We start from the raw sequence: 25615 nt of genomic DNA on the forward strand, positions 1-25615 counted from the left end.
GACGGTCCATTTCCTTCCACGGGTAATGCCCGACCCACTGAGTTCCTCCGGCAGTTTGTTCTTTGGTCTGTATAACCCGTGTTAGTATGGGGAGCGGGATTTTACACCGTAATCCAGGTACAGTCTCAACAAATCCCAAATAATTGTCACTTTGCCCGGACCATTGGCCCCGCTTGCAGGGCAACAGTCTGCCGGTGTTTGCCCCCCAATGTGGTGAATCCCTCTGCTCGCCACCATCATGGGCTCAGACATTTCCACAGATCAGCCCCTCCTGTCCCCACCAGAGGACAAACATCCTGTCCGCCTCCTCTCACACCATCTTCATCCTTTCAATAAAATCCCCCCTCACCTCACATTTTATGTCGTGATCCCTCCACGGGGAAGCGGCATCAAGCGATGGATCGTGTGGTCTCCTACTACTTTCTCAGACGCTTCACAAACGCCCCCAGCTTTCCTTGGATGTAAATAGATATAAATCAAAAAGCGGGACATTTTCTTTGACATTTGTTCAGCTTTAACGTGCAGTTCGAGCTGCAGCAGGAGACGGCTCTACGCCCTCTCGACCGATCCGCCTTCACTATTGATTGACATCACTTCACACCAATGGGAATAGCGCAGCTCTACAATCGCTTCAATTCCTCTGTTGACTGTTCGGGGAGGGGGGGGGCGTCGGCTCGTGCTTAATTGCTCAGCCGTTAAACCGAAACAGCTCGAGCACAGCAGCGCGTGTGTGACGGAAAGCACCGTGCTCGTGACAGCAGGTGCAGATATGAGGAGACCGCGGATGACGTCAGGCGCGTGGGGGCTCCTGTGTTTAACGTCACGTGAGGGGGAGCGCTTCAATTTTAAAACACCTTTTGCTTCGTACGATTTGGAACAACAAAATTAAATTTGGGTTTCAGCACTGAATCCGGTGCTGTGTGACGTTAAGTCCTGTGTCCGGCGGTGCCCAGTTGTTGGCTGAGTGGGCAGCGCGGTTTTGTCTCGACTGGAGGCTCCAGGCTCTCCTCAGCCCCGGTTTTAACTTTGCGACCGAGCCCCGGCTGTGGGATCAATTCCTTGTGGTTCCCCGAGGGGTTTGGGGTGAAGGGACAAGTTATGAGTGGAGTGTGGGTGTGAGTCCGAGTCCCGACGAACTTAGCTGTAAACAAGGGAGGATCTGGTGAATTGGATCAGACAGCTTAGCTCGCGTGTCTTTTCAGGAAACAACAATTCTCTCTTCATATTAATTAATGAATGTCTAATCTTGCTGCTAACAAGATTACGTGTTACAAAATTGTGTGTTACAGAGCCCCAGAATCTAGGACAGCCGTCATGGGTTGCGAGTGCAGATAGGGAAGGAGGTCACTGAATTGTACATCAGAGAAGGTCACAGGTTTGTAAACCCTCCTATGAGATCTGCTGGCACATCGGGAGTCTGAATGGGAAAGGTAATAGGGAAGGGGCTGAGGAGAGAGTTTAAACCTGTTCAGGGGTGGAGGGGTACAGGAGCTGTCTAATAGATCGTTTTGATTGTTTTTTGTGTGTAATCTCACAGGTGGTGACTGAGGAAGAAGCTTGTTGACGGAGGATACCCAGAGGCGAGTAGGTCAGACACAGAATCAGGAATTGAATTGAAATGACTTTATTTCTTACATCCATGAAGAGTAAAAATCTTTACGTTATGTATCCATCGAAATGTGAAACGTGCAATCTTAGTAATTTATAATGGTTTATAATAAATAAAACCGACAATGTAATATAGAGTACACTCAAATCAGTGTCAGTTCATCAGTCTGATGTCCTGGTGGAAGAAGCTGTCCCAGAGCCTGTTGGTACTGCCTTTTATGTTGTGGTACCACTTCCTGGATGGTGGCAGCTGAAATAGTGACAGTGATGTGATTTCCTGTGTCACGGGTATAGACAGTCGACGGAAGTGAGGAGTTTGTGTGGAGATGCAGCTTCCCCGGAGATGGAGGAAAGAGGACACACCAACAGATGGGACCAGCTGCGGGAAGACATGGTTTGTCACGTCTGACGAAGTGCTGAATTTACCTTAACCTTCAGACTGAATCAGAAAACCGTTCTAAGGGTATTTAAAATGTCAGAAGCAGGGGCAGGGCTTGTGTCTCCATCAGACCCTCAATGAGATGGTTCAAGTTACAATGTGCAGGGATGAAAGTACAGTGTTTGGGGGCATATTTAGTCACTGATTCTGTCACAGTGAGAGGGTTAGTTTTGCTGTAAGGAAGCAACATTAATGGAAGAAGACACAGGAACTTCATCAATTCCCAGTTGTTCAGCAAAAGTGACCAATCTATGTTACCTTGAGAGAAACAGATACTTGCAGTGGCGACAAAGGGGTGCAGTCTGGTTTATTTCAGGTTGGACAGGGGTGTGGAGTTTTGAAATCAATCCCTTGTGGTGCCACCATCGTTATTTTAGTGTGTCCAGAGTGGAGGGTCACACAGCACCGAAATAGGCCTTTGGCCAGCCATACCTGTTCTGATCATCCACTCACTGTCTACACTGGTCCCATTTATCAGCACTTGGTTCATAGCCCACTGTATCTCGGCAGTTTCAATGCTCATCCACTTTGTAAATGTTGTGCCTCCTCCACCACCTCGGGCAGTGTGTTCAAGATTTCAGCTACCCTCTGAATGAAAAATCTCTTCCTCAGATCCCTCTAAACCTCTTCATCCTCTTCTTAAATATATGCCCTCTGGTCGGTGACATCTCTGTCCCACCATCCTGGCCTGTATGAGTGTCAGTGAGGCCTTTGATAAGGTTCAGTATGGCAAGTTGCTGTGGAAAGTTAGATCACATGGGATCCAGGCAGAGCTGGCTAACTGAATGCACAGTTGGCTTGATGGTAGGAAGTAGAGAGTGATGGAGGGAGGCTGTTTATTGGACTCAAGGCGCAGCCTAGTGAGGTTCCCTAGGGTTACACACATTGCTTTCATTATTCATTGATATTTAATTAAATTTGCATTTGAACAGTTTGTTGAATTCTATGCTCTACTTGATCTTTCATTGTGTCATCCTGTTACTATTCTATAGATTTGCCAAGTGTTCCTGTAGGAAAAAGAATCTCAGGGTCGTATGTGGTGACAAATATGTACTCTGATAATAAAATTTACTTTGAACTTTGAACATTGCTACAAAAATTAGGTTGAGAATGTACAGGGCATGGATAGTAGGTTTACAGCCAGTAAGTTCAAACAATTAGTTTTTCTGAAAGATATTAAGTATCAATTCTCAGCTCTGTTTCCCTCTTTGCACTGCCCTTACTGTCTGCCCTCTCACCCTGACATTGGACATAAGTTCAGGGTGAAAGTGAATTATTTTCGGGGAATCTGAAGGGGAATTCTTCACTCACAGTTTGGTGAGAGCGGAATGAGCTGCCAGTGGAAGTGTTGGATGTGGGTTTGATTTAGACACAAAAGAGAAATTTGAGTGAGGACATGGATGGGAGATGTATGGAGGCTCTGGGGCAGGTAATTGGAACAAGGCAGTAACAAGAACAGGTCAGCATTGACTAGAAGGGCCAAAGGGCCTGTTTTGGTACTGCTGGGCTCTGTGACTCTCATAGTATTCTGATCTGTAATTTGCACTGTCAGTGTTTTGCTGCTAATGACTGAACCCAGAAATTTACACAAACGAATTGAAAGACACTTAGCTGGCTACAGAAAGTGCTTACACACTATGACACTCGCTAAAGTGGGTGTTACTAAGTACTGACCATGAGGGTTCCCAAACACTTGCTTCTGGCCCTTTCCTTTATTGTTATTTTGAAATTGTAAAAGATGGAAATTAAAAAAAAGCAATCTTGCTTAAACCATTAAAGATGTATCATCTTTAACTTTATGCCTTTTGGAAATCAGGTTATCTTTTACTCACTTAACTATTCATAGTAACAGAAATTTGGACCAGGGGTGCCCAAACTTCTGCATGCCACTGTATATATCCTGTGCCTTCCGAATTACTTCCAGAAATTCCAGCCATTGCTGCTCTGTTTTCATCCTTGCCTGTGTTCTTCTCAAATCAATTTTGACCATTTATCTCTCTAGTCTCTCTAATTCTCTTTATATCCACATCTGACTTTAACTTCTCCTTCTCTTATGTCAGGGTGAATTTGATCACATTAAGATCACGTGCCCGTAAGTGTTCTTTGAACTTAAGTGACCTAATAATTTCCGGATCATGACAACACCCAATCCAGAATAGCTGATCCCCAAGTAGGCTCAACCAGGAGCTGCTCTAAAAAAGCATCCTGTAGGCATTCGAGGAATTCCTCCTCTTGAGACCAACACCATCCTAATTTTCCTAATCACCCGCATTACAGTCCCCCATGACTATTGTAACATTGCCCATTTTCTATCTCCCATTGTAATTTGTGGAACACATACTTACTACTGTTTGGAGGTTTCTATACAATTCCCATCAGGGATTTTTTTTACATTTGCAGTTCCTTTATTCTACCCACAGATTCTACGCCTGCCAACATTATGCCACCTCTTTCTAATGATTTTATTTAATATTTTACCAACACAGCCACACAACCCCACTACCAGCTTGCTCTTTCAAGAAGCATATAATTTTCTGTGAAACAAGAGGACCCGCAGATGCTAGAAATCTAGAGAACTACACACAAAGTGTTGGAGGAGCTCAGCATGTCAGGCAGCATCTATGGATGGGAATCGACATTTCGGGCCAAGACCCTTTATCGAGACTCTTGATACCCATGTATCTGGAATATCAACAAGCAAGTAGTGCGAAATAGGGAAAGCCTTTGACAGAATTTAGTTCAAGACTTAAAAATCCTGGCAAACAGAGCTTAATAGTTAACAAATACAACAAAGGCAATAAATACTTTCATCAATACCAACATTGACATTTTTTAATAAAAATATCTTGGTCCAATTTCAATCAGTAGAATTTACAAAGATAAAAAAGAACTTTAGAAAAGTCTATTCACACTCAGACACGAATGAATCTGCAGATGCTGGAAATAAATAAAAACACAAAATGCTGGCAGAACTCAGCAGGCCAGACAGCATCTGTGGGAGGAGGGAGTGGCGATGTTTTGGGCTGAAACCCTTCATCAGCAGTGACACATTTAGATTAACACGACCTTGAATACAAGGAGGAAGAGGAATAACACACATGAAAAAAAATTAGACAACAGTCAGATAAAACTTCTAAGTATATATTTTCATCAAAAGTGAGCAGGACTCAGCACTCCATGTGTGTATATGTAATTGTGATTAGAAATACAGACCAGAAAGCTTAAAAGAGAGGCCGAATCAGAAAAATAAATCACCACTCTGGAAGAAAACATTAACCAGTGGAATGAGTATGTCCCTCCAGGAGAGACATCCCAATGATCTGAGCAGACTAGATGGTGACAAGGAAGCATCGAGCACCTGACTGAGAGTTGGAGTCCTCTTCCCAGAAACAGAGGGGCCCCTTGCAGAAATACAGGACAAGGTGGTTAAAAAAAGGAAAAAAAAACACAAAAATACATGAAATACAAACAAACAAGGCAGTAAGTGCAGAAAATGCCAAGAGAAACCAGACACAGTCCAACACATTCCAGGATCCCACAGCAGTTTAACTCAATCTGATTACTTACAAAGGTACAATCAAGTGGCAAGTATCATTCACCAAAACCTTGTTTTAAAATAAAAACTCATCAATGCCCTCCATAACTGAATAAAGACACCATAAATTCAAGTCTGACCCAGTTTTAGAGTCAAGATCTTACAAATTATATGATAATCAATACATTATTTCAAATAGGACAGTCCATAATAACCATCTGGATATCATATTGCAGGATAAACAAGCAGGAACAACTCCCTCAATAGACAAAACCATTCCCAACACACACGTTCCTCAACCTGTGGAGAACCTCACCACAGCCATTGTTCGTGTCATCAGTCAGACAATCGACTGATTGTCTCTGTCAATCAGCTTCCAAATGTTGTTACTCTGACATTTGTTGCCATGCCCCGCTGCTGATACCCTTCTCCTCATCATATGTTCTTACCCCGACCATTGCCCAGAGCCCCAAACTCTGCCCTGTGCAGACCTGCCTCTGGTTTCTGACCCTGCTCAGTTGAACATCCAACTGATGGTTTCCCATTCTGTTTTCAGACTTTAGAGGACAGTGATGTTCTCTAACAACCCTTTAGAAGCAGGGAAAATGACCCGTAATGTGGAAATTAGTTGTGATTAAGGAGTTTAACTACCAATGTCATTCTTCTTCAGCCCAGAGATTTGAGGGGCGAAGAACATCTCAGACAGAACTATGGTAGGGCATTGAGGAATGCAGAGGAACAGAGAGATCTAGGAATAACTGTGCATAGTTCCCTGAAAGTGGAGTCTCATGTAGATAGGGTGGTGAAGAGGGCTTTTGGAACGCTGGCCTTTATAAATCAAAGCATTGAGTACAGAAGTTGGGATGTAATGCTAAAGTTGTACAAGGCATTGGTAAGGCCAAATTTGGAATATTGTGTGCAGTTCTGGTCACCGAATTATAGGAAAGATATCAATAAATTAGAGAGAGTGCAGAGACGATTTACTAGGATGTTACCTAGGTTTCAGCAATTAAGTTACAGAGAAAGGTTGAACAAGTTAGGTCTCTATTCATTGGAGCGTAGAAGGTTGAGGGGGGATTTGATCGAGGTATTTAAAATTTTGAGAGGGATAGATAGAGTTGACGTGAACAGGCTGTTTCCATTGAGAGTAGGGGAGATTCAAACGAGAGGACATGATTTGAGAGTTAGGGGGCAGAAGTTTAAGGGAAACACGAGGGGGTATTTCTTTACTCAAAGAGTGATAGCTGTGTGGAATGAGCTTCCTGCAGAAGTAGTAGAGGCCAGTTCAGTTGTGTCATTTAAGGTAAAATTGGATAGGTATATGGACAGGAAAGGAGTGGAGGGTTATGGGCTGAGTGCGGGTAGGTGGGACTAGGTGAGATTAAGGGTTCGGCACGGACTAGGAGGGCCAAGATGGCCTGTTTCCGTGCTGTGATTGTTATATGGTTATATGGTTATAACTGCAATCAGCTCGACTTCTTCAGTCTGCAGAAAATTCAAGGGAAACCTCTTCACCCACAGAGTGGTGACTGTTTGGAACCCATCACCACAGGGAGAGCGAGAGATGAACAACAGGGGAGGATTTAAATAGGCTGTCATGAAACTGCATCATTGGCAGGGTCCAGCCGGGCTGAGTTGACTCTGTACTGTACACTAGGTGTGTTATAAATGCACTAAGTACCGGATACAAGTTTAAAATAGAACTGATTTATTTGTCTCAGATCCAGTCCCAGTAAAGGTGAATATGCAGTAGAAGAAACTCCTCCCATGCCCAGTGACCAGGGTGCAGAACTGGGTGTGGAGAATCGCAGCAATAATTGCAGAGTTCAGCACCGACAGTCACTCTCGAAATTGCATTCTGCAACGGTGGTGGACAAATATCCAGCATGCAGCTTATTGAAACTTTCTCCCCAGTGTGAACCCAGTAGTGTGTCACAAGATTAGATTACTGAGTGAATCCCTTCTCACATTCACAGCAGGTAAACAGCCTCTCTCTGGTGTGAACCCAATGATGCACATTTGATGGAGATGGATGAGAAAAACTCTTCCCAATGTCTGAGCAGGTGATCGGCCTTTACCCAAAGTGTCTTTGTAGATTGGATGACTGAGTGAATCCCTTCCCACGTTCTGAGCAGGTGAACGGTCTCTACCCACTGTGAACTCGCTGGTGTGCCAGCAGATGAGATGACTGAGTGTATCCCTTCCCACATTCACAGCAGGTGAATGGCCTCTCCCCAGTGTGAACTCGCTGGTGTGCCGATAGTGAGGATAACCGAGTGAATCCCTTTCCACAGTCTGAGCAGGTGAATGGCTTCACCCCAGTGTGAACTGACTGGTGTCTATGAAGGTTGGATGATTGATGGAATCCCTTCCCACAGACTGAGCAGGTAAACGGCCTCTCCCCAGTGTGAACTCGCTGGTGACTCTGTAGATCAGATGACCGAGCAAATCCCTTCCCACATTCACAGCAGGTGAATGGCCTCTCCCCGGTGTGAACTCGCTCGTGTGTCAGCAGATCAGATGACCAAGTGAATCCCTTTCCACAGTCTGAGCAGGTGAATGGCCTCTCCCCACTGTGAACTGACTGGTGTGCCAGTAGTTTGGATAACTGTGTGAATCCCTTCCCACATTCTGAGCAGGTGAACCGCCACTCCCCAGTGTGAACTGACTGGTGTCTCTGTAGGTAGGATGACTGTGTGAATCTCTTCCCACAGTTTGAGCAGGTGAAAGGCTTCTCCCCAGTGTGAATTTGCTGGTGTCTCTGCAGGTGGAATGACTGAGTGAATCTCTTCCCACAGACTGAGCAGGTGAACGGCCTCTCCCTGGTGTGAACTGACTGGTGTCTCTGTAGGGTGGAAGAGCGAGTGAATCTCTTCCCACACTCTGAGCAGGTGAAATCCCTCTCTGCAGTGTGAACTGACTGATGTCGCAGTAGGTGAGATGACCGAGTGAATCCCTTCCCACAGTCTGAGCAGGTGAATGGCCTCTCTCCGGTGTGAACTCGTTGATGTACTTTCAGCTTAGATGATTCAGTGAATCTCTTCCCACAGTCCGAGCAGGTGAACGGCCGCTCACCGGTGTGAACTCGTTGGTGAGTCATTAGATCAGATGACCGAGAGAATCTTTCCCCACAAATTCAGCAGATGAGCAGCCTCTGCCCAGTGTGTCCACAGGTGGGATGACCGACTGAATCCCTTCTCACACACAGAACAGTTGAACGGAATTGTCCCAGTGTGAACTTGCTGATGAACCTTCAGTTGAGATGACCGACTGAATCCATTTCCACTGTCTGAGCAGGTGAATGGCCTCTCCCCTTGTAAAATAACAGGCGTGCCAGTCAGTCAGATGACTGAGTGAATCCCTCCCCACAGTCTGAGCAGGAAGGATGGTTGACTGAATCCCTTGTTCCACTGCTTAAGTATCTAGAGAGAGATAGAGAAACTGGTGTGTTTTGTTTGAGAGTCCCGTAGACAAACTCCTTGTCATTTTTAACCTGTAAAAAAATTTACAAAATCCATCAATGGGTGAAGTACAACATTTCAGATGAGATAATTTTAGTTGCTCACGTGTGATAATCACACTGTTACAGTGAAGTTCAACCCATGTTGGAGAGAGAAATCATCTTCTAACTGGGCACAGTGCTGGTATCTTGAATGACCATCAAATTTTCTGATGCTTGCCGTCTCCAATCTGTGACCTGGCTCATTTTGGCTCTCTCCACTGGTATTATTCCGTTCCCACTGAGCTGCATGGGTGCCTGGCCCCACAGTATCTGAAACACTCTCACACAAATAGCCTTGTCAAAATGCAGCTGGGATTTTTTTTATGTACTGTTAATTTAAAGTGCCACAGTTTTAATGCCATGTAAATATCTCCTACTCAGATGTATGGTTGGTCTGCACAGCTGTTAAAAGGAATTAGAGCAAATATTAGTATTATTTCAGGTTCTTGTCACAGTCATAGAAAAGTACAACACAAAAACAGACTTTTTGGCCCATCCAGTTTGTGTTGAACTATTTCAACTGCCCACTCCCGTACACCTGTCATCCAGGTACCTATACAAACCTCTTAAATGTTGAAATCGAGCCTGCATGTACCAGTTGGGCTGTTGGCTCATTCCACACCCGAATGACAGACTGTGTGAAGAAGTTTCCCCTCATGTTCCCCTTAATGTTTCACCTTTCATCCTTAACCCATGGCCTCTAGTTGTAGTCCCACCCCATCTTAGTGGTAAAAGCCAGCTTGTATTTACCCTATCTATACCCCTCATAATTTTGGTATACCTTTATCAAATCTCCCCTCAGTCTTCTCCATTTCAAGGAATAAAGCACAGACCTGTTCAATCGCTCCTTATAACCCAAGTCCTCCAGACCTGGCAACATCCTTGTGAATTTTCTCTGAACTCTTTCAACTTCTTTTACACCTTCCTGTAGATTGGTGACCAAAACTGCACATAATACTCCAAATTAATCCTCACCAATGTCAACATAACATCCATCTACTGTACTCAGTACTTTGGTTTATGAAGGCCAATGTGGCAAAATCTTTCTTTCTATTCCCATTGAACTGTGAAACCATTTTCAGTGCATTATGGACCTGTATTCCCAAATCACTTTTGTCTAGAGCACTCCTCAGAGCCCGACCAGTCACTGTGTAAGACATAGGTCCTACCAAATACAACACTTCCCTCTTGTCTCCATTAAATTCCATTTTCCATTTCTCAACCCATTTTTCCAGCTGGTCCAGATCACACGGCAAGCCATGACAGTCTTCTTCGCTGTCCACTACACCTCCAGTCTTGGTGTCACCCAAAAATTTGCTGATTCAGCTAACCATATTATCATCCAGATTACTGATATAGATGACAAACAACAACAGATCTAGCACTGATCCCTATGGCACACCACTAGTCACAGTCTTCCAGTCAGAGAGGCAACCATCTGCTACCACACTCTGGCTTCTCCCAAAGCCAGTGTCTCATCCAATTTACTGTCTTATTTTGGCTGCTGAATAACTGAACCTTGTTGACCAACATCCCATATGAGACTTCGTCAAGTGCCTTGCTGAAGTCCATGTCGACAACATCCACTGCCTGGCCTTCATCCACTTTCCAGATAATTTCTTCGAGAGACTCTATAAGATTGGTTAGACATGACCAACCATGCACAAAGCCATGCTGCCTATCCTTAATCAGTCCACATCTATCCAAATACTTATATATCCATTTCCTGCGCATATGTCCCAATAATTTTCCTATTACTGATGTCAAGGTCACCAATGTACAATTTTCTCGTTTATTTTTAGAGCCTTTCTGGAACAGCAGAACAACATTGCTGTCCTCCAATCCTCCAGTTCCTCACCTGTCACTAAGGGTGATTCAAATATCTGTGCTTGCCCCCGACAATTTCTGCACATCCTCCATACAGTCCCAGAGAACAACTTGTCAGACCCTGGGGATTTACCCATCGTAATTTGCCTTAGGACTACAAACACATCCACCTCTGTAATCTGTACAGGGTCCATGAAGTTGATGCTGCTTTGCCTCACTTCTATAGACTGTGTCCATCTCCTGAGTAAATACTGTTACGTACCACGTAACTGGGTAACTTACCAGCAAAGATAGAGAGGTCCGCTGAAGTCTGACGGTACTATTTTAAGAGTATTTATTGGTAAAAATACACAAAAATAATATCAATACAAACATACAGATACTATACGTCATCAATACTAGATCAAAAGGTGCGGGTACAACAATAACCAATAAGAAATAGCTCTATCGTTGTTTAAGGGATAATGTATTGTCCGATGGAAATGTAAAAGTCACTTTAGTTCATTCAAGCTGCAGCCTTTGGTTGGAGTCAAGAGAGAAAGATTTTGGAACTTGCTAGAGTTTCCTTTTTTATGATGTCAAGCCTTCGAAATGTCGTTGGTGTCCTTTTCCTTTTAGCTAAGCCGTTCTTCCGTGGTCAGTCCCGCCAATCCCAGGCAACAGGAAAGGATGCACGTGGGCCCCACCAGCTGTCGCTATCAAACGCTGTCACGGGATTTCCAGCGTTTCTCCTGGTGCGTCGAAAGGAGTTGTTCCCCAGACCTTCTTTTATCCTTACTCACGAGGTCTCAGATGTCAATCAGGTTGGAATGATGCCATCCCTCAACCAGCCCACTTTGGTCATTCCCTGAGGGCTTCAAATAAATAGTACAGTACTCAATACACAATTCCCTCTCCAAGAGACAATGGCCGTTATCCGTGGCTTTGTCTTTTGCAGACCCAGGTCACATTCCAAACCTTGAGGATCCTGCGTGTCTCTCTCTCATTTCCTGGGTCCCAGACCCGAACTAATAGCGATCTTGGGATTCTCAAAAAGGAGGGGGCGACTTTGTACCCTTGGGCCCCTCAGAGTTGTGGCACATTTTTAACAATACAAATGCAAAATAATTTAAAATCTCCCCCATATGTTCTGTCTCTTCATATGGATTACCATTCTGATCTTCCAGAGGATTATATTTTTTTCCCTTGCAATCTTTTTGCTCTTAACATATTTGCAAAATCCCCCCGGATTCTCCTTCACCTTGTCTGCTGGGTCAACCTCATACCTTCTTTTATTTCTTTCATAAGTGTTCACTTGAATTTCCTGTACTTCATAAGTACCCCATTTGTTCCTATTTGCCTGTACCTGGTATGCACCTCCTTTTTATTGTTCTGGGAGATGAAAGCCAAAGGGGCGTTAATGATGCATGGTGGGAGGTGGGTGTAGGGGGTGGGCGTTTAAACTAAAGTTGCAGGGGGAATGGAAACCTGAATAACAGAACAGATAGTGGAGGGCTTGTGGAGACAGATGTTGCTCAAACCTCAAAGTCAGGAATGAAAAACATTGAGCATGGTGCAGTGAATATGCTGAACCCTGTATATTTCAATACAAGGAGCACAGTAGGAAAGGTGGATGCGTTGAGGGCATGGATCAACATCGGAATTATGACACGAGGATCTGGCAGCTGTGGACTGGGACAGGCTGCTTTATAGCAAAGGTGTGCTTGGTAAATGGGTGGCCTTCAAAGTGAAATTTTGAAAGTACAAAGTGGGAATGTGCTTGTCAGAATAAAAGCTAAAGATAGAAACTGTAGGGAACCTTGGATTTCAAGAGATATTGAGAGCCTGGTGAAGCACAAAATGGAGTTGCATAACAGGGATACCAGGTAGGTTTTTAAGGAGTTTAAGGAATGCAAGAAAACACATAAGAAATAAATCAGGATGGATAAAAGAAGGCATGAATGAGGTTGCCCTCATAGAAAAGATGAAGGATAATCCTCAGGGATTCTAGAGATAGATTAAGACCCTAGAGATTGCAAGACACAAAGTTGATCCTCTGGAAGACCGGAATGGCAATCCACGTGTGGAACCAAAGCAGATGGGGGAGATGTTCAATATCTTTTTCATCTCAATTTACTCAGGAGATGGACACATCTCTATGTGAGTGTGGGAAAGAGGCATTAAAATCGTGGACCCTGAACAGATAAAAGGAGATGTTTGCTATCCTGAGGCAGATGAGGGTGGATAAATCTCCAAAGCATGACAAGGTGCTCCCTCGGACCCTAAGGGAGGCAAGTGCAGAAATTGTTGGGACCCTAGCAGAGACAATTAAATCATCCTTGGTGACAGGGGGAGGTACCAAAAGACTGAAGAACAGCCAATGATTTTTCGCTGTTTAACATAGAACATAGAAGTCTACAACGTATTACTATGAATGACAAAAGGCAAAGAGTGGTTGTAGATGGGTCATATTCTGCATGGAGGTTGGTGACCAATGGAGTAACTCAGGGATCTGTTTGGACTCTTACTTTTAGTGATTTTTATAAATGACCTGGATGATGAAGTGGAGGAATGGGTTAGTAAGTTTGCTGATGACACAAAGGTTGGAGGTGTTGTGGATAGTGTGGAGGGCTGTCAGAGGTTACAGCGGGACATTGATAGAATGCAAACTGGGCTGAGAAGTGGTAGATGGAATTCAACCCAGAAAAGTGTGAAGTGGTTCATTTTTTCAGGTCAAATATGATGGCAGGATATAGTATTAATGGTAAGACTCTTGGCAGTGTGGAGGATCAGAGGGATCTTGGGGTCCGAGACCATAGGATGCTCAAAGCAGCTGCACAGGTTGACTCTGTGGTTAAGAAGGCATACGGTGTATTGGACTTCATCAATCGTGGGATTGAATTTAGGAGCTGAGAGATAATGTTACAGCTATATAGGACTCTGGTCAGACCCTACTTGGAGTACTGTGCTTCGTTCTGGTCACCTCACTCCAGGAAGGATGCAGAAACCATAGAAAGGGTGCAGAGGAGATTTACAAGGTTGTTGCCTGGATTGGAGAGCATGCCTTATGAGAATAGGATGAGTGAACTTGGCCTTTTCTCCTTGGAGTGAAGATGACCTAATACAGGTGTACAAGATGATGAAAGGCATTGATCGTGTGGAAAGTCAGAGGCTTTTTTCCCAGGGCTGAAATGGTTGCCACAAGAGGACACAGGTTTAAGGTTCTGGGGAGTAGGTACAGAGGAGATATCAGGGGTAAATTTTTTACTCAGAGAGTAGTGACTGCGTGGAATGGGCTGATATGATAGGGTCTTTTAAGAGGCTTTTAGATAGGTACATGGAGCTTAGTAAAATAGAGGACTATAGCTAAGCCTAAGAATTTCTAAGGGAGGGACATGTACTGCACAACTTTGTGGGCTAAGGGGTCTGTTTAGTGCTGTAGGTTTTCTATGTTTCTATGTATCGCTGTTTAACATAGAACATAGAAATCTACAACATATTACAGACCCTTCAGCCCACAAAGTTGTGCCAACCATATAACCTACTCTAGAAACTGCCTAGAATTTCCCTAACCTCTATTTTTCTAAGCTCTGTGTACCTATCTAAGAGCCTGTTAAAAGACTCTATTGTATCCACCTCCACCACTGACGCTGGCAGTGCATTACACGCACCCACCACTCTCTGTATGGAAAAAATTACCCCTGACATCCCCTTGGTACACATTTTCAAGCAACCTAAAACTCTGTCCCCTCGTGTTAGCCGTTTCCGCCCTGGGAAAAAGCCTCTGTCTATCCACATGATCAATGCCCCTCATCATCTTATGCACCTAAACAAGGCTCTAAATGTAAATAAGGAAATTATACAGTGCTTTGAGGATTTGTTAGAGGCATAGAATATTATGAGGGTATAGATAGGGTAAATACAAGCAGGCTTTTTCTACTGAGGTTGGGTGGGATGACAACCAGAGGTCATGGGTAAGTGGGGAAAGTGAAAACTCATGGGGAACATGTGGAAAATCTCTTCACTGAAATGGTCGTGACAGCGCATGGTTCATGCCAGCTCAATTTCACTATTTAAGAGAAGTTTGGATAGGTACCTGGATGGTAGGGGTACGGAGGGCTGTGGTCCCGGTGCAAGACGTTGTATTAGAGATTTTAAATATTTTCAGTATTTTCTGGATGGGCCGAATGGCCTGTTTCACAGAACTGCTCCATGTCCCTGTGAAAGAGAAACTGGCCAAACTTGATTGGAAGGGGAAACTGGTAGGAATAATGACAGAGCAGCAATGGCTGGAGTTTCTGGGAGCAATTCGGGAGCTGAGTGATCAATACATCCCAATCTTTAAAGAATTTATCAGTCATAGAAGGGATAAAAAAATAATTAAGGAGAATGGGAGATGATAATGAAAAATTCACTAAACCAAAAAATTTTCTAAATTGAGACCATATCCTTAAAGTTTGCTTAACAATTATGTTATGTTGTTTTATTTGCTGAAAAAGAAGAATATGATCCAAGAAGAGAGACAATAGAGGAATTTTCTTACAGAATTAGCTTCTAAAGAGACCCATGATGGGCAATTTTTACGATAAATATAATAGGACCAGAAAGTAATATTCCTTATATTAGCAGCCCAATAGTAAAACCTAAAGTTGGGTAGGGCTAATCCACCCATCTCTTTATTTCTTTGTAAGTAAACTTTACTTAAACGAGCTTGTTTATTATTCCAAATATAAGAGGTTAAAACTGAATCTAAAGAATCAAAGTATGTCTTAGGAATAAAAATAGGTAAGGCCTGAAAAAGATATAAAAATTTAGGAAGGATCTTCATTTTAATCGAATTAATTCGGCCAATTAGGAATAAAGAAAGAGGGGACCATTTAGAAAGTGTCTTTTTCACATAATTTAATAAGGGGTTTAAGTTTTCTTTGAATAAATTCTTGAAGTTTTTAGTAATTGTTACACCTAGATCTGTATATTGACTTCTAACAACTTTAAACGGAAATTTGGCATTTGATGATATTAGGTCATTTAAAGGAAATAACTCACTTTTATGTAGGTTCAGTTTATATCCTGAAAAAGAACTAAACTGGGAAATTAAAGAAAGAACTAAAGGTAAAGAAGTTTCAGTGTTAGAGATAGAAAGTAAAGTATCATCAGCGTATAATGAAATTTTATGAGACATACCTTCCCTTAGTATACCAGAAATGTCCTTAGATTCTCGAAGTGCTATTGCTAAGGGTTCTATAGCTAAAGCAAAAAGTAAAGGACTAAGAGGACATCCTTGTCTAGTTCCCCGCTGTACTTTAAAGGGCTTAGAAATTTGGGAGTTAGTAATAACCTGAGCGGTAGGAGACAAGTAGATTAATTTAACCCAACAAATAAAATTAGGCCCAAAATTAAACTTTTCTAAGGCCTTAAAAAGATAATTCCACTCAATCCTATCAAAGGCTTTTTCTGCATCCAAGGATAATATACACTCTGGAATTATTTTGGATGGTGAGTATATCACATTCAATCACCGACATATATTAAAATGTGAGTAACGATTTTTAATAAATCCTGTCTGGTCATGTGATATAATAGATGGTATAATATTTTCAAGTCTTTGAGCTAAGATCTTGGATAAAATTTTTGCATCAACATTTAATAAAAAAATCGGTCTGTATGAAGGACATTCAGCTGGATTTTTATTTTTTTAAGATAAAGAGAAATAAAAGCTTCATGAAAAGATTGAGGGAGTTTACCTGATTTAAAGGACTCTGATAAAACAGAGGATAAATAAGGTGTAAGTAACGTAGTGAAAGTTTTATAAAACTCCCCAGGGAAGCCATCAGGTCCTGGGGTCTTACCAGAATGTAAAACACATATAGCCTCAGCCACTTCCAAAGAAGTGGAAGCATTGGACAGGTGGGAGGACACAACCATGGCAGAAATGAGAAGCCAAAGCCAATATAAAAGCCAAAGAGAGGGCAAATAACAGAACAACAACTATTGGAAAGTTTTTAGAAACCAACAGAAGACAACTGAAAAAAGATCAGGTATGCTCAGGGCATTGAATTATGATTCATAGTCATTACTGAGTCTTGGTTGCACCTAATGATCTGAGACATCTAGAGGAATAAAATATCCGGGGCCTCAATATTTCTTGAATATCTTCTATGAGTCTGTGGTTGCCAGTGCTATCATGTTTGCTGTTGTCTGCTGGGGGAGCAGGCTGAGGGTAGCAGACACCAACAGAATCAACAAACTCATTCGCAAGGCCAGTGATGTTGTGGGGGTGGAACTGGACTCTCTGACGGTGGTGTCAGGAAAGAGGTTGCTGTCCAAGTTGCAAGCCATCTTGGACAATGTCTCCCATCCACTCCATAATGTACTAGTCAGGCACAAGAGTACATTCAGCCAGAGACTCATTCCACCGAGATGCAACACTGAGCATCATAGGAAGTCATTCCTGCCTGTGGCCATCAAACTTTACAACTCCTCCCTCGGAGTGTCAGACACTCTGAGCCAATATGCTTGTTCAAGACTTATTTCCACTTGGCATAATTTACTTATTATTATTTAATTATTTATGGTTTTACTTTGCTATATTTCTACTCTATTCTTGGTTGGTGCAACTGTAACAAAACCCAATTTCCTTCGGGATCAATAAAGTATATTGTCTGTCTGTCTGAAAAACGATGCACCAGTTAGCTTTCAACTTTTAACTTGGCAAGCTCATACAAACTCCACACATTCAAAATTCCACTGCTGCAGGACACCCATTTCCCAAGAACTCCTTCGACAGAAAACATCCTGTCCCAGTCCACACTTCTTAGATCCGTTCTGATACCATCAAAATTTACCTTTTGTGGCGACCCACTTCCTAGTGCACTTGAACTGGCTCACAAAGCCAGTGCGCCGGCACAAAGGCCAGTCCCAAAAGGGCGCCAGGTCTGCTTCACCAACAAAGGGTAAAAGCCTGTGGAGGTTTGTGAGTACGTGTCCCTTACAGCATCCACGCCCGGGGAGGGCGGGATGAGGGAGGCTTTAAAGCAAAGCTGTGAAGTTCGAATAAAATCATCTTTAATTGCAGTTTACCGACTCCGTGTCGTTATTTTAGCGCTGCGTGTAGCACACCACTACAATTGGTGACCCCGACGGTCCAAACGATATTTGGACCGGAGATGACTGACGCTGCATCTGTTCATGCGGTTTCATTGAAACTGCCAAGCTTCTGGGCGCTGTGACCTCACCTATGGTTCCAGCATGCAGAAGTCCAATTCCACGTTCGGCAGACACACGTTACTACTACTTGGTGAGCTCCCTTGACCAGGACACAGCGACCCAGGTTGCGGAGTTCGTACAGTCTCCCCCAGCGGACGGCAAGTACAAGGAATTCAAAGCCCTGCTCCTAAGGACTTTCGGAATCTCACGGCGCGAGCGAGCTGCACGTTTACTGCACCTGGATGGCTTGGGAGACAGACCTCCATTGGCTTTAATGAATGAGATGTTGTCTCTGGCCGACGGACACACACTCTGCCTCATGCTTGAGCAGGCATTCCTAGAGTAGCTGCCCGAAGACATACGCCTGCTGCTGTCCGACGTGGATTTCAGCGACCCCCGGAAGGTGGCAGCCCGGGCAGACTTGCTGTGAAACGCCAAGAAGGTGAGTGGGGCGTCCATCACACAGATCACCAGGTCACGCTCCCAGCTGCAAACCAGTCCAGGCCCGGCTGCAGAGCCCGCTAACTCCAGAGGCAGGGGTGGGGAGCCCAACGAACAATGGTGTTTCTACCACCAGCGGTGGGGCGCAGAAGCCCGTCTTTGTCGCCCACCTTGCCAGTTCCCGGGAAACGCCAGGGCCAGCTGCTGCTGATGGCTACAGCTGGCCTTCGGGATAGCCTCCTGAATGCGTGGGACCAGAGGTCGGGATGCCATTTTTTTGGTCGACACTGGTGCCGAGATCAGCGTCTTACCTCCGACGAGTTACAACACCCACAACAGGGCACCGGGTCCCCCCGAGGGCCTCGAACGGCAGCACAGTAAGGATCTATGGCACCTGCCAGGTGCAGCTACAGTTCGGCTCCAGCCAGTTCACATGGAACTTCACACTGACCGCCGTAGCCCAACCACTTCTGGGTGCGGATTTTTTGTGGGCTCACAGCCTACTGGTCAACCTGCCCAGGAAGAGACTGGTCCACGCCGAAACCTTTCAGACGTTCTCCCTGGGTGCAGCCCAGTTGCCAGCCCCTAAGCTCGACTCCATCACGCTGTCCGACAACGACTTCACCAGGGTCCTGGCGGATTTCCCATCGGTTCTGGCACCGCAGATCACGGCAGCCAAGCCCCGACAAGGCGTACAGCACCACATCCCAACCCAGGGACCACCCCTCCACGCCCGTGCTCGGCGGCTTCCCACGGACAAGCTCCGACTGGCAAGGGAGGAGTTCAAGAGGATGGAGGAATTGGGGATCATCCGGAGGTCCGACAGCCCAAGGGCCTCCCCATTGCACATGGTGCACAAAGCATCAGGGATTTGGAGACCATGCGGCAACTACCGCAGGCTGAATGAGGCTACCACACCGGATCGCTACCCTGTGCCGCACATTCAGGACTTTGCTGTAAACCTGCACAGCGCACGGATCTTCTCCAAGCTAGACCTCGTCCGAGGATACCAGCAAATCCCAATGCATCCGGACGACGTCCCCAAAACAGCTCTCATCACCCCATTCGGCCTTTTCAAGTTCCTCTGCATGCCTTTCGGCCTGAAGAATGCCGCACAGACATTCCAGCGTTTAAAGGACGCGACCTGGACTTCGCATTCATCTATTTGGACAACATCCTCATAGACAGCAGCAGTCGTCAGGAGCATCTGTCCCGCCTCCGTCAACTCTATGCCCTACTGAGTGAATACGGCCTGACAATCAACCTGGCCAAATGCCAGTTCAGGCTCGACACCATTGACTTCCTGGGCCACAGGATTACTAAAGATGGGGCAACCCCTCTGCCCGCTATTGTAGATGCGGTCCACCATTTCCCCCGACCCACCACGATCAAAGGCCTTCAGGAATTCGTAGGTATGGTCAATTTCTACCACTACTTCCTCCCTTCAGCTTCCCTGATCATGCACCCCCATTCGCCCTGATGTCCGGTCCGGGCAAGGACATTACCTGGGACGAGGAGTCCGCCGCCGCTTTCATTCAAACGAAGGAAGCCTTGGCGAATGCCGCGATGCTAGTGCACCCCAGAATGGACATCCCTACCGCCCTCACAGTGGACGCATCTAACACAGCAGTCGGTGGGGCGCTGGAGCAGCTCGTCGCGGGCCGCTGGCAACCCCTGGCGTTTTTCAGCAAACACCTGCGGCCACCCAAGCTCAAATACAGTGCTTTTGACCGGGAACTGTTGGCGCTCTACCTGGCAATCCGGCATTTCAGGTACTTCCTAGAAGGTCGGCCCTTCACCGCGTTCACGGACCACAAACCGCTTACCTTTACGTTCACGAAGGCGTCCGATCCCTGGTCATCCCGCCAGCAGCGACATCTGCCCTACATCTCCGAATACACGACGGATGTCCGGCACATCTCGGATGTAAGGACAATGTTGTGGCGGACATGCTCTCTTGCCCTAACATTCATGCCCTTTCCCAAGGGGTAGACTTTGAGGCGCTGGCAGAGGCACAGCAGGCAGATGTGGAGATCCCGAGTTACAGAACCGCAGTCTCCAGTTTGCAGCTCCAGGACCTCCCCGTAGGCCCAGATGAGAGGACCCTACTCTGTGATGTCGCCACCGGCCAGCCCCGTCCCGTCGTCCCGGCACCTTGGCGGCGACGTGTTTTCGACTCCATTCATAACTTAGCACACCCCTCCAACCGGACAACCGTCCGGATGGTCTCCAACACGTTCGCTTGGCATGGACTCCGCAAGCAGGTCAGTGAATGGGCCAGAACGTGCATGCACTGCCAGACGGCCAAGGTGCAGTGGCACACCAAAGCTCTGCCGCAGCAGTTCCACTCCACCCACCGGCGTTTCGACCACATTCATGTGGATATCGTGGGCCCCCTGCCGGTGTTGTGCGGAGCGCGGCACCTCCTGACTATCATGGACCGGTTCACAAAATGGCCAGAGGCAGTCCCGCTCACCGACACCACCTCCGAATCCTGCGCCCGGGCACTGATCGCCACCTGGGTGTCCCGCTTTGGTGTACCGGCCCACATTACCTCCGACAGAGGCGCCCAGTTCACCTCCAGCCTGTGGTCAGCTATGGCCAGCCTTTTGGGGACTCAGCTGCACCACACAACTGCCTACCACCCACAGTCGAACGGACTAGTTGAGCGTTTCCACCGTCACCTAAAGTCGGCTCTCATGGCCCGCCTGCGAGGAGCTAACTGGGCGGACAAGCTTCCCTGGGTCCTACTCGGCATCCGCACGGCGCCCAAAGACGATCTGCATGCCTTGTCGGCCGAGTTGGTGTACGGCACACCCCTGGTCATCCCCGGGGAGTTCATACCAGCCCCAAGGGGGCAAGAGGAAGAACCCGCAGCAGTCCTGGGCAGACTACGCGACAGGCTCGGTAACCTGGCCCCCATACCCACTTCATAGCATGGGCAGAACCCGACCTGCGTACCCAAAGACCTGCAGAACTGTAAGTTTGTGTTTGTATGAAGGGGCGGGCATCAGCCACCGCTGCAATGGCCCTACGAGGGGCCATTTACAGTGCTCCGGAACAACGGGTCCACATTCGTGCTGGACGTTGGGGGGAGAGAGGAGGTTTTCACGGTGGATCGACTCAAACTGGCCCATGTGGACCTGGCGCAACCGGTCGAATTTCTGGCACCGCGGCGCAGAGGCCGACCTCCCAAACAGAGTCCGACCCAGACTGTGGACATTCACCGGTTCTGGGGGGGAGGGAGTTATGTGGCGAACCACTTCCCAGCGCACTCGAACCAGTTCACAAATAGCCAGTGCGCCGGCACAAAGGCCAGTCCCAAAAGGGCGCCAGGTCTGCTTCACCAACAAAGGGAAAAAGCCTGTGGGGGTTTGTGAGTACGTGTCCCTTACAGCATCCGCACCCGAGGAGAGCGGGATGAGGGAGGCTTTAAAGCAAGACTGTGAAGTTCGAATAAAATCATCTCTAATTGCAGTTTACCGACTCCTTGTCGTTATTTTAGCGTCAGGTGTAGCACACCTCTACTTGTTCTCCAATTTAGAATTTCAGCCTGTGTTCCAGACCTCTCTTTTTCCATATTTACTTGGAATCTGATGGCATTATGATCACTAGATACAAAATGTTCCCATACACTAATTGCTGTCACTAGCCCTGGATCATTCCCTATTAGCTTATGGCAAACTTCTATGCTGGGAATTCTACGTGCTGATTAAGGGCACATTTGACAAATTCTACCTCAGCTAGTCCTTTTACAGTATGGGAGACCCAGTCAATATTTGTTAAGTTAAAATTGCTTACCATGTCAACATTTGTTTCTTGGCACAGTCTGCAATCTCTCTACACATTTGTTTCTCTAAATCCCTCAGACTGTTACGTGCAACCAAGTCCCAATAATGGCTACAATATCATAATTCCCTGTCCTGAGCTCATCTGGCTTTCCTATGATGCTTCCAGCATTGTGATATACAAAGCTCAGCACATTCATCACACCCTCAACCATTTGATTGCTGACTTTGTCTGATCAACATCTGTCTGGGTGTCAAGAAAGCAACCTCTCCCTCAATGTCACAAAAATAAGGGAACTGGTTGTGGACTACAGAAGGAATGGAGACAGGCTAACCTCTGTTGACATCAATGGATCCGGGGTTGAGAGGGTGGACAGCTTTAAGTTCCTCGTCATAAACATCACCGAGGATCTCATGTGGTCTGTACATACCGGCCGCATGGTACGTGGCTGTTTGCCTCTTTCACCTCAGAGGGTTTGGTATGGAGGCTCAAATCCTAAGAACTTTCTACAGGGGCACAATTGAGAGTATCCTGACTGCCTGCTATAGAAACTGTACTTCCCTCAATCGCAGGACTCTGCAGAGAGTGGTACGGATAGCCCAGCGCATCTGTGGATGTGAATTTCCCACTATTCAGGACATTTACAAAGACAGGTGTGCATAAAGGCCCGAAGGATCACTGGGGACCCAAGTCACCCCAACTACAAACTGTTCCAGCTATTACCATCTGAGAAACGGTACCACAGCATAAAAAACAGGCTCAACAAGCTCCAGGACAGCTCCTTCCACCAGGTCATCAGACTGATTAATTCATGCTGATACAATTGTATTGACTGTCCTTACTATAATTACTATATATTACACATTCCACATTTAGATGAAGAAGTAATGTAAAGATTTCCACTCCTCATGTATATAAAGGATATAAGTCAATTCAATATGTCCTCTCCACTATCTGTTCTGGCATTCTGACTCCAATCCCCCTACAACTTTAGATTAACCACACAACCTCCCCCACCACACACTGGCAGTAGCAAGCTTTACCACGAGAATATTAGACCTCAGCTAGTTTTAATTCCCTAACAAAAAAATCCCCTATCAGTCCTTTGACATTCCTCTGCAAGGTAATCCCCCCTTGCCGTTTTTAATGTGATCTACTTGGTGTTGTTTGTGATGACCAGAACAGCACTCTATGATGGCTATTTAACCTCATTCACCGTCCTAACTCTCACCCAGTTTCCTATGTCCTGCACCTTGGGTGCAACTCACCTCTCTTCATGTCTTATCTAAAACCCCCTTCGACTTCGAGATGACCTGGAATTCATCCATTTCCAGCTCCCTAACATGCAGGGCTACAAGCTACAGCTGGATGCACATCTTGTAGGTGAGGGTGTCAAGGACACTGGAAGTCTCCCCACTTTCCCACCAATGTCGCATCTAATTTGTAATGACCGGTGTGCCAAAAAATCTTGTGCTGTGTAATTTTTACCCAGTGACAGCAACATGTGTACACTGAATTTAAAATAGAGAGGGATTTATTTTAACTGCTAGCAAATCACTGTTAATTAGAACTTTGATATCCTTTGGGTTTGACCAAGTTCATCTTCACTCTCACACAACCTATGTAGCAGGACTGTTGAGGGATATGAAGGATTTTCTCACTCCAGCTTTTGCACACCATTCATATCTGATTTGCTTGCTAAATGATTTAAAAAGTCAGATTTCCAAATATCACTCCACTTTTCTCACTTAGCAAATTCTCCAGCAACTTTTGCATTGCCATAATACACACAGGTAACAACAGCCACTGTATTGTACATAAATATTTCCCTTGAACCCTCCGCCTTATGGTGGTGAACTCATTGATGGCACTGCCAATGAACATGAAGGGAAGGGGAGTATTCTATCTCATTGAAGTCTGGCACATACGTGATGAGAGAGCTATTTCTTGCCCAGGGCAAACGTGTTTGATATCATTTTGTACCCAGAGAGAATGGATCAAAACATGTTCTCACCGGTAGAACAGTTCAGAACAAAAGGAGGTAGAACAAGCAACACACACAAAATGCTGGAGGAACTCAGCAGGCCAGGAAGCATCTATGGAAAAGAGTACTAATGCTGAGTTCCTCCAGCATTTTGTATGTGTTGCTTGGATTTTCAATTTCTGCACATTTTCTCTTGTTTGTGATTGGAGGTCCCTTTCTCCGAGTTCTTAATCCTTGCATTCAGATAACTGGAGATCAACTCTGTCTTCCCTCATCAGCGAGAAGTTCCCCGGGGCCCGTGTGGGGATCGTGGGGCTGAGAGAGAGGAGGACAAGAGCAGGACTGTGCCCGGATTACGGGCCTCGGGCCATGTCACAGCAATGTGTTGAAAAAATCTAGACCGCAAACCTTCTCTTACCTGGAGCCGGTTTATCGAGGCCTTTGTGTACAGCGCGCATGCGCAATAATCGGGAGCATCCACATCCCTGACGCCTGCGAACTCGATCGGTGCTTCAGCGACGGCGAAAAATGGGACGCAGAGCATTCTGGGTGATCACGGTTCCATTAAAAGTTTCTGCAATCACTGGTTCCATGTTCATACCTCAGTTATTATTTTGTGTAGAAAACTCTGCAGCTCTTTTAACGCAGAAAGCAGCTCCCATAAACAATAATTTAATATCAGCAACCTTCCCGCGTTCTAATGCCAAAAAGCAGAACCTACTTACAAAGGCAGATTGAAAACACAAGAGATTCTGCTGTTGCTGGAAATAAAGAGACGCACACACACAAAATGCTGGAGGAACTCTGCAGTTCAGGAAGCAGCTAAGCAGAGGAGTACACAGTCTAGACATGCTGGAGGGGGTCTGCCTAAACGTCTATTTATTCCTCTCCACATTTGCTGCCTGATCTGTTAATTTCCACCAGTATTTTGCAAAATTAACCAACTTTTTTTTATCTAACAACCAGTTTCCAAATGTTTCTGATCTTTCATTTGTAGCCACATCCTGCTGGTGTGATTCCACTTCTCCCCTTTCCTTGTAAACTCTAGGCCCCATCTCTGAGCCCCAAAGCCCAACTCTTTAGATGCTGACTCTGCCCCATCGAAGATTCACTCGCTAGTCTGCTGTCAGACTTTAGAGGTGCATTGCAACAACCCAGCTGTCTGAGGTACAGTCCTTTGAAATTAGTGAAAATGACCCAAAACTTTGAACAAAGCGGGGAAGAATGAGTTTAACCACCTTAGTCCGGAGCCCTGAGGAACGTCAGAACCACAGTGAGCTCATCGTCGTATTCAGTCTGGAGAAA

The 25615-nt window shown here is 45.6% G+C and overlaps 1 protein-coding gene across 2 annotated transcripts; it reads right to left on the reverse strand.

Annotated features, from left to right (window-relative positions):
• Positions 1 to 4855: 4855 nt before the first annotated feature.
• LOC132382834 (zinc finger protein 436-like) lies at positions 4856 to 24798 on the reverse strand. Of its 2 annotated transcripts, none has more exons than XM_059953283.1 (2): positions 24729 to 24798; positions 4856 to 9075 (listed from the first exon to the last, which is right to left on the reverse strand). In XM_059953283.1, the coding sequence occupies exon 2, from the start codon at positions 8680 to 8682 to the stop codon at positions 7729 to 7731; it is 954 nt and encodes a 317-aa protein (XP_059809266.1). In that variant the 5' UTR covers positions 8683 to 9075; positions 24729 to 24798; the 3' UTR covers positions 4856 to 7728. The 2 variants fall into 2 exon arrangements, with proteins under 2 accessions (XP_059809266.1, XP_059809267.1); XM_059953284.1 differs by having other exon boundaries at positions 4856 to 9486.
• Between the last annotated feature and the right edge of the window lie 817 nt (positions 24799 to 25615).

The sequence above is a fragment of the Hypanus sabinus genome, chromosome 29 (genome assembly GCF_030144855.1).
Source record: "Hypanus sabinus isolate sHypSab1 chromosome 29, sHypSab1.hap1, whole genome shotgun sequence".
NCBI lineage: Eukaryota > Metazoa > Chordata > Chondrichthyes > Myliobatiformes > Dasyatidae > Hypanus > Hypanus sabinus.

Coding starts and splice junctions, on each gene's coding strand:
- LOC132382834 (XM_059953283.1), bottom strand. CDS start 8,682: ATGACTCACCAACGAGTTCACACCGGTGAGCGGCCGTTCACCTGCTCG.